The sequence below is a fragment of the Galdieria sulphuraria genome, assembly GCF_000341285.1.
Source record: "Galdieria sulphuraria unplaced genomic scaffold scaf_116, whole genome shotgun sequence".
In the NCBI taxonomy this organism is placed as follows: domain Eukaryota; phylum Rhodophyta; class Bangiophyceae; order Galdieriales; family Galdieriaceae; genus Galdieria; species Galdieria sulphuraria.
In genome coordinates, this window is record NW_005178359.1 from 1 (window position 1) to 8,708 (window position 8,708).

General features: G+C 33.1%; 1 protein-coding gene across 1 annotated transcript; it reads right to left on the reverse strand.

Annotated features, from left to right (window-relative positions):
* Window positions 1–7,214: 7,214 nt before the first annotated feature.
* On the reverse strand, window positions 7,215–7,750 carry Gasu_62200 (uncharacterized protein). Its single transcript, XM_005702595.1, has 2 exons — window positions 7,547–7,750; window positions 7,215–7,486 (listed from the first exon to the last, which is right to left on the reverse strand). The coding sequence occupies exons 1-2, from the start codon at window positions 7,626–7,628 to the stop codon at window positions 7,359–7,361; spliced, it is 210 nt and encodes a 69-aa protein (XP_005702652.1). The 5' UTR covers window positions 7,629–7,750; the 3' UTR covers window positions 7,215–7,358.
* Window positions 7,751–8,708: the final 958 nt, after the last annotated feature.

Genomic DNA, 8,708 nt, shown 5'->3' on the forward strand with positions numbered 1-8,708 from the left:
ACCCTAATAAACCCTAAATAAACCCTAAATAAACCCTAAATAAACCCTAAATAAACCCTAATAAACCCTAATAAACCCTAAATAAACCCTAATAAACCCTAAATAAACCCTAATTAACCCTAAAAAACCCTAAATAAACCCTAATAAACCCTAATAAACCCTAAAATAACCCTAAATAAACCCTAAATAAACCCTAAATAAACCCTAAATAAACCCTAAAAAAACCCTAAATAAACCCTAAATAAACCCTAATAAACCCTAAAAAAACCCTAATAAACCCTAAAAAACCCTAAAATAACCCTAAATAAACCCTAAATAAACCCTAAATAAACCCTAAATAAACCCTAAATAAACCCTAATAAACCCTAAATAAACCCTAAATAAACCCTAAATAAACCCTAATAAACCCTAAATAAACCCTAAATAACCTAAAAATAACCTAAAAATAACCTAAAAATAATCTAAATGAAATTCTAAGTAAATACCAAAAATAACTAACTAACTCAAGACATGAACCAAAGAATAAAGAATACATAAACAAAACAAAACCTGTCTGTACTTTAAAGATAAAGAAATGAAAGAACGACTATTGTTGTTTACCCGAGTTTGTTATTTTATTTTTTTTAATTATTTTTTTTTAAAATATTTTAAATATGTTTTATTCTTTGAGTAAAATTTTCTATCTTTGTATACAAGTTACAGTTCTGTTAGACTATTCGTAAAGATCGGTTTTTATCTTGCAAATTAATGATTTCAAAAAAATAAAATATTTAGTCATTTTACGTTTGTAGTCTTTTTTTAGCAATGTTGATTTTCATTTACGCTTTTATAAGTTTTTCCTCTGTTGTTACTATTTTTAGAAACTTTTTTAATGCAAAACGAAAAATTATTTCTTTTTATAAATTCAGCGGATATTCTAAATAAATTCCCTTTGAATTATATTCTTTTAGTTTTATTGAATTTATAACATTGATATAAAAGTTACCATTGAATATTAACTTTTTAGACTTAAGCAGCAAAATAATGATAACATCGTTATTGATGCTTTCATTGTTGAAATTAACTATTTTAAATTCATTTTTTACTTTCTTTTGTAAATTAAGAAAATGACTACTTTCAACTAAGAGCTTGCTATAAAAATTTGGAAACATTGCGTGGACAGTATGGAAATTAGCTTACTATTACATACATATTATAAATTATCACTAAATTTCAAGTCCAACTCTGTCTCTGTCTTACAGTGCCCTCGCAATTTCCAATACCCTTCCCATTTCTCAATTTACCCATTCTTATCTATTGACACTCTCATCGCAATTTCAAAATTACACTTGCCCCAACTCTTTCCCATTTCTAATTGACCCAATCTTCCCCCCACCCTACACATAATGAAATTTTACAAATCAAAATCGCCTTTGTATTCACCCCTTTCTTCCCAATGGCAATTTCCCAAATCACAATAAACACCATGATTTAACCCCTACATCCAAATTTCCCATTCATGCATGCAACCCATACTCAAAATCAAAACCCCCAAATAATTCATAATCCTTACTTTCTCTATGTGTATGTATGCCCAAGCACCATCCTTTTTTTCATTTAGTATTATAAAAACACTGAGAAATTACCAACATCTCTCTTTTCTTCTACTCTGTTCTACTTTTAAATCCAATCAAACAAACTAGTTATTTCTTTTCCTCTTTTAGCCTTCTTTCCATTTCCTTTAATTTCTGGAACCCTTTCTCAACTTTAATATTATCATTTTGTATTCTCTTTTATTTACTTCATTTGTTGATTCTTTATTTTCGTTTTTAAATTATTCTTCTAATTTATTTCTTTCGATCCATTCTAATTTTTCTCCTCTCCAATTGAATCTTTGTAAAAAAAAATTAATTCAATTGCTTTCTTTTAATTTAAATTAACAAAGTATACAATCAAGGCAAAAGACTCCCTATGAACTACTATAGATAGTAAGAAAAAGAGAAATCAAAAGTGAGGATATATGTTAAAGTGCAGAAAAAAACACTAAAAAGTCTGTATCGTATACTGGCACTCAACATATTATGCAGAATCAGACCCAATAGCAAAATCAAAATTCTCGTCTAACAGAAAAGAATAGCAATATGATCCAACATTTAGTTATTTGTAAAAAGAATGCACTTGAATGAGTTGTGGTCAACGACCTGTTTAATAGTAAAAGCAATCTACAACTATCAGAAAAAGAATGTAGGAATTTTCTCTCATTATGATTCTTGCCAAGCAAACTATCAACTAGGTTATCCTTTATGCATTAAGATAACTGACTACTAGTACTAGTTGTTATTTTGTTTGTCAAACCTACTTGAGTAAATTCTTCCAATAAATCCATATGATCATTGTGCATTTGCTACTAAAGAGACTATCGACGATATATAAATACAAAATGAAACAAAGTCTAAGATATGAATAACTCCGCTTACATATGGGATAGTTTTCGTGTGCTAGTATAAAACAACTGGATGGAAAAAAAGACTTATGAAAAATGGACAGACAATAAACGGTAGTTCAAACAACCCATGTCATTCTAGTCAACACTATCCAAGCCATATCCAACTTGAGAATGCACAATGAACTTACTCCTATTTATGTCTCTTGCCTTGTATATGTATTCTTCAATAGTTAAAACTTGTCTTTGATTCACAAATCAGCAACTTGTCTAAAGTGCATTCTTACATCGGCATGATGTGAAAGTCTGCAAGAGTGAGATCGTTTTTACCAACTGCTTACCAATCTGAGTTTTCATACTACAAAACAAGTTATAAGTTCGTTTGTCAACCATCATAAAAAATACTCTTTTGTCTTTCTGTTTGCTGAAAAAAGAAAAGAGTAACGAGCTAACGAATTGATAGTGTATTACAATTCTTTAGTTTTGTGTCTGGCAATCCATATATACTGCACTTTTTTATATGAATTGTTCGTGCTTCTTGAAATAACTAGCTTCATACCATCAAAGTCATTTCCTTGGGTATCTGGAACAATCTCTTCCCAGTGCAAGTTGACAAGGTTTTCTTCGTTCGTTCGTAGAGCTGTTTCCACCTGACCTTGTTGTCGAAGAAAATTGATAAACTTGAGTGTACACACTTTGGTAAATGTTTTCTTTTTCTTCTCAGTATGGACTGTCAAGTCTACTGCTTTCTCTTTTTCTTTATACCTTGGTTTCCTTGGATAGTTTCAAAGAGCTACAAAGTAAACCTTCTCTTGCTTCTTTTCGGTCATATAGTACTTGATTGCTTTAATATATATACATATATGTATGTGTGTGTGTTTAGATCCATATAGTCTTGACAATTTTTGTTGAGTTTAAAAGAAACAAAAATTGAGTCATTGATGATAGGATGTATATCTAATAGCTTTGCAATTGTTGAAAACACTCTGAATTTTTTCGAGTCAAACAGAAAGGTAGTCGGAACAACAAATTTCGGAGTCTCTACGAAAAGAAAAAGACAATGAAATCTGATAAACAATTGGCAATGTTGGTCAACAGAGTAAAAGCCAGTGAACAAAGAATTCGTGAAATGTATGGACCAGTCCATTCTCAAAAGAATAAGAATATGCGAGTAGTAAACAGAAAGCTTTATGAATAAATGGATGGGATGTAACCTTATGTAGTTTTCATTTATAAAAAGCCTACTGAAAGTTACTTATTGGAATCCTTTTATCCAGAGTGAGGTAAAGGAAGATCGTTGGCGACTTTGAACGAAACAATTATTATACTGCATTTTATCCTTTACCCAATTACCAAAAGACTGCTAGTCAGTTGAAAAAAGTCCATACCAAATATACAATACCTCAAAATGACTACTGTTCGACAATCAAACCCTTTCCAAATTTTGCAAGGTTTCCTTATTTCTTTCACGGAAACAAAAAAACCATTTTACCTTTTATATTCCAAAGTTTAAACTATTTCGCAGTTGTACGAGACTGAAATTTACAATGGACACAAAGTTATGAAACACTATCAGAGAATCTTTTAGGACATAAAAAAGTATACGTTGACTTTGTCAAAGTTCATAAAATCGTTTTCTTTGTTAACACAAACAAATAAGTACCTTCAAGTAGGTATTTCAAACATATTTTAACAGGAAACAATTGAACTCAAAATTTGAATTTTCCAGACAAAAAAGAGATAGCATTTATCGAAGGAAAATTTGCAAAAAAAAAATGACACCTAGTGTTTTTCTGTTCATAAAGGTGTAGAACCATACATAAAATGGTGCGAAAATGAAAAAAAAACACTTGAGCTTGTTTTGGAAAACTCCATACAATAAAACTAATCGTTCAATAAATGAAAGTTTTATCTATCACCATCTCATGGATCATTTCAACCGTCTATCTCGATATCTTGTTACATTTAAAATAGCTTCCTTGAAAAACAGCCTTGTAAAAAGTGGAAAAAAGAGTGCGACACCAACTTCGACTCGAATGACGTTGTTCATATTTTTGTGTACCTTTTCCATTTTCCCATAAATATATAGTTCTTTGCGTTCTTTTTCACTCGCTCATTTTTGCACAGAGCTTTCTCGTCTTTTAAAACTTAAAACGCTTCATCTCCTTGTAAGAGTCAACTCATACTCCCAAGTTTCATTTCTTCCATAGTCTTGAGCCTACAATCCAACACTACCGTTTCTATATAGCCTTCTTCCAATCCATTTCATATTCGAGCAACAAAATTGAGCTTTGTAAATACAACATACGCTGGAGCAGGCTTGTATAATCTTCTCTCAACAAAGCAAACACAGACGTTCTTTTCTAGTTGCTTTCTTTTGAACTTGAAAAAAACAAAAACTATAGACCTATGGTGGTGAGATCCCTTCCAACGGCGATGTCTTTCAGCAATCCAACGTCTATTGATGTGGATATTACGCTAAACCAGATAGTAGTAAACAATAAATAGACCCAAAGTATGCAGAAAATTTCTCCATTTATTGTTCGACAGAAACTATTCGAGATACTTTTCAACAATTTCAATGGCACTCTCGCTTGTGTTTTCAAGTCTATGATGTCAGTAACTGTAAATCGATTGGAAGAAATGTTGAACAATTCCTGGAAATTTTTCTGGGTCTCACCTGTGATGTATCTAGTTCATCTTCTTCGATTGACTCCAACATACATATTCGTTTAACGTGTATACACTCAAACCAAACAGAACTCTAACAGCATTAAGAGGATCTTCTTTTTAACCATTCCTTGACTTTTAAAAGGCAAACTAGAAGCCAAAGTAGAACCTACATACCAAGACTTGTGCTTTCAAACAAAAATCCAACAGAGTCGCTCTAAAACTAGTCGATAGGGTCTTGGACAGATTGCTAAAAGCACGTCGAGAAGCATTCATAAAAGTGTGAAGAGTCAAATGGTCGAAATAAATAAATGTGAAGATACAGAATAAACAGATGGGCTTGGAGAAAGAGTCGTTGAGGAGAAGTCTTGTCATTTGAAAGAGTCGGTTTCTTGGTGATCCATCAATGTTTCTTGTACAACGTCCAACCTGGCTTGCGTCTCTTCTTGAAAAGCTGGGACAATAGCTAAAACATTAGGTTAGGTATTATACAATGAACAAGTCTCCTTGATTACTGCTAGACCTTTGAAAATAATCTCTCCATTGTAATCGGTAATAAATGTACAAGTTGTTTTTGGCTTTACGCGGCATCTTTTTGCAACGTCTTGAATGTTGGTCTCTGCGTTTTCAAAAAACTGAGTGAATCACAAAATATCTTTACAAAACAACGTGAGGTGTATATCCATTTCTGTGGAGTGTTGATATTACCTTGAGAACCAGAAAAGGAAACTAAAAAAAGGATTTTATCTATTCTCCCAAAAAAGAGGGACAGAAAGATTGATTGGTTTTACAAGGAAACAGTTAGTCCCCAAAAAAAGGATAAAAAAGCTGCAACACTATGTTCAACCAGCTGTATTGCTTTCAACAGAAAGGACACTACCAATTGGTAACGAGTCTCTGGTATGGATGACAACACTCTCTCAAACTATAGGAGAGAATGGGCGTGTAATATCATCAAGGTTATGGGTAAACATGGGAAAAGACTGTCGTTTAACTTGATGATGGTAAGAATCAACAAGGCAGGGAATTCTACAGTAATAGCAATCTAATGAGAAACCAATGCCAAGTCTTGTTGTCTCATCACAAAAAGCAACCAACAAAGATTGACAAATTTACAGAGAACTTGGTATTTAAAGACGTGATTGAAGCTTCTATTGTATTTGATAAAGGATTTTTCATGACATAGTTGCAAAGAAGAAAAGGCTTCATAAAGCGAATTCACTTTTTTCATTACAAGTGATTTCTTGGATCTGGTACTTGAGATTGGTCAACCAACATCATGAATTGATATTTGAGTTTAGAAAAGGAGATATCAAGGAGTTTAGGAATATGTAAAGGTGATTTCGTGGAGACTTGTTAAAAGTCTCACAAATGTAGGGGTACAATACGCTTATTGTATGGATGATTTGAGGGAATAGTAGGGGAATATTGTCCCGATGTAGGGGCAGTGTTTGGAGAGTGAAACATACTTTTGTAAGTATCACCTTAAGACAATCTAGTAAAACCAAACCTATCTCCAAGGCTGTAGTTGCTTCACTTTCTTTCGTACAGACATTAACAAGCCCTTGTCGTTGACGTAGAACACAGTTCTTGACTATGGATAAAACTGTACTCCAATCCTTCAAGTATGGTTATGCTTCAACAGGTAAACAAAAAGTTTTCAAAGGTTCTTTTCTTGTGTTTCTTGGGTGTCTTTGTCTCAAGGTCTCGTAAAGACTTGAGCTTCGAAAAGGACAACTTTTCTTTGACTTTTACTACTTGTAGCTTTGTTCAATGTCTTCGTAAACCAAACGATGATATCATTCAACTGGCTACTCAACTCAATATCACTTGTGTTTTTCCAAACTCGTTACTCTCAAGGGTACTTGTCCATTTTTAAAGAGTCATTTCAAACAATATTGAGGTGGAACCTAAACATGTTACAAACTGTGATTTTGCTGAATTGAAACGTATTTCTTTGTTATGGTTATTCAAAACAAGTACTTTTGAAAAGAGTAAAAAAAAATAACCATTTTTTGTCATTCTTCTCTTCTTTTGCATAGAATGTGTCTTTAAAGCATTGGCTCTTAATATTTTGTTATCACTGTGGAAATCAAAGTTAACTTTCTTGGAATGATCTTTTACTGTTTTAAATGGCTTTATTGATTTTTACACACACTATCCTCACAATTTCCAATTGACCGCTCTTTCCAAATTGGCCCTTTTCTTTTCATAATGGTAATTTCCAAATCAAAATCGCCTTTGGATTGGCCCCTCTTCAATTTCCTCACACCCCTTTTCCCACCCATTTTTCCCCCATGGCAATTTCCCCACTCTCTCCCATTTCCAATTTACCCATTCTTCCCCGCATCCATAATGGCAATTTCCAAATCAAAATCGCCTTTGGGTTGGCCCCTCTTCAATTTCCTCACACCCCTTACCCCACCCATTTTCCCCCATCGCAATTTCCCCTACTCTCTCCCATTTCCATTTTATCCATTCTTTCCCACTCCACACCCATAATGGCAATTTTTAAATCAAAATTGCGAGGGCCCATTCCTAACTGGCCACTCTTTTCAAACTGCCCACCTTTCCCATTAGCAGAAACAATCAATAAAAAGTGTGTATATTGGTGCTCAACATATTATGCAAAATCAGACCCAATGGAAACAACAAAATCTCCATTTTACAGTATACTAATATGATTCAACATTGGGTCAATTCTGGAAACAATGGACTCAAACGAGTTTCGGTCAACGATCTGTTTAGAATTTGAAAGTAATTTACAACTGTCAGGGAAAGAATGTGAAGATTTTCTCTCGTTATGATTCTTGTCAAGCAAACTATCAACTAGATTGTCCTCTGTGTATTTAGATGAAAGAATACTAGTACTCGTTGTTATTTCGTCTGCCAACTCTACTTAGGTAAATTCTTCCAATAAATTCATACAATCGTGAAGCAATCGGTATTAAATAGACTATCGAGGATATATAAATACTATATGCACCAAAGTCTAGGGTATAACGACTCTTCTTATGGGACAGAGAGTTTTATAGTGTCACGATAAAAGATCTTGATGAGCTACAGGACTCATAATAGACGGACAACCCAATGTGGTTCAAACAACCCATTTCATTCTATTAGCACTATCTAATCCAGTTCGTATTCAACTTGAGAATGAACAATGAAACTACTCCTATTTATATCACTTACCTTGTATATATCTTTTTCTATGGTACAACTTGTCTTTGACTCGCAAATCAACAATCTGTCTAAAGTGAATTCTTAAAGCACCTTTTTAAATAGGGTTGTCCTGCTACTATCCTCAGACGCTGGAATCAGTCAATTTTACAAATTCAAGTGCGACTATTTGTCAATTGATAAGTAAATGTGCTAGTATGACACAAAGCAGTCAATCAATGAATCAACACAAGCCAAACTCAATTCTTCATCCATAAAGATAACAAAGAGTCTGTTGTGAAAGGCATCCTGTACTAGTAAAAGCTGTACCAGGTTATCAACTTGAATTTGTAATAGCTTAATATAACAAAGATAAGAAACAACTTTTTTCACCAAAGGAAGTAAACGGACATAACCATATGTCTCAGCGTGACTTGAAGTACTAACAATCAAAGGT

Coding starts and splice junctions, on each gene's coding strand:
- Gasu_62200 (XM_005702595.1), bottom strand. CDS start 7,628: ATGGGCCCTCGCAATTTTGATTTAAAAATTGCCATTATGGGTGTGGAG. Junction 7,487..7,546: donor TAAAATGGAAATGGGAGAGA/GTAGGGGAAATT, acceptor GAAATTGAAGAG/GGGCCAACCCAAAGGCGATT.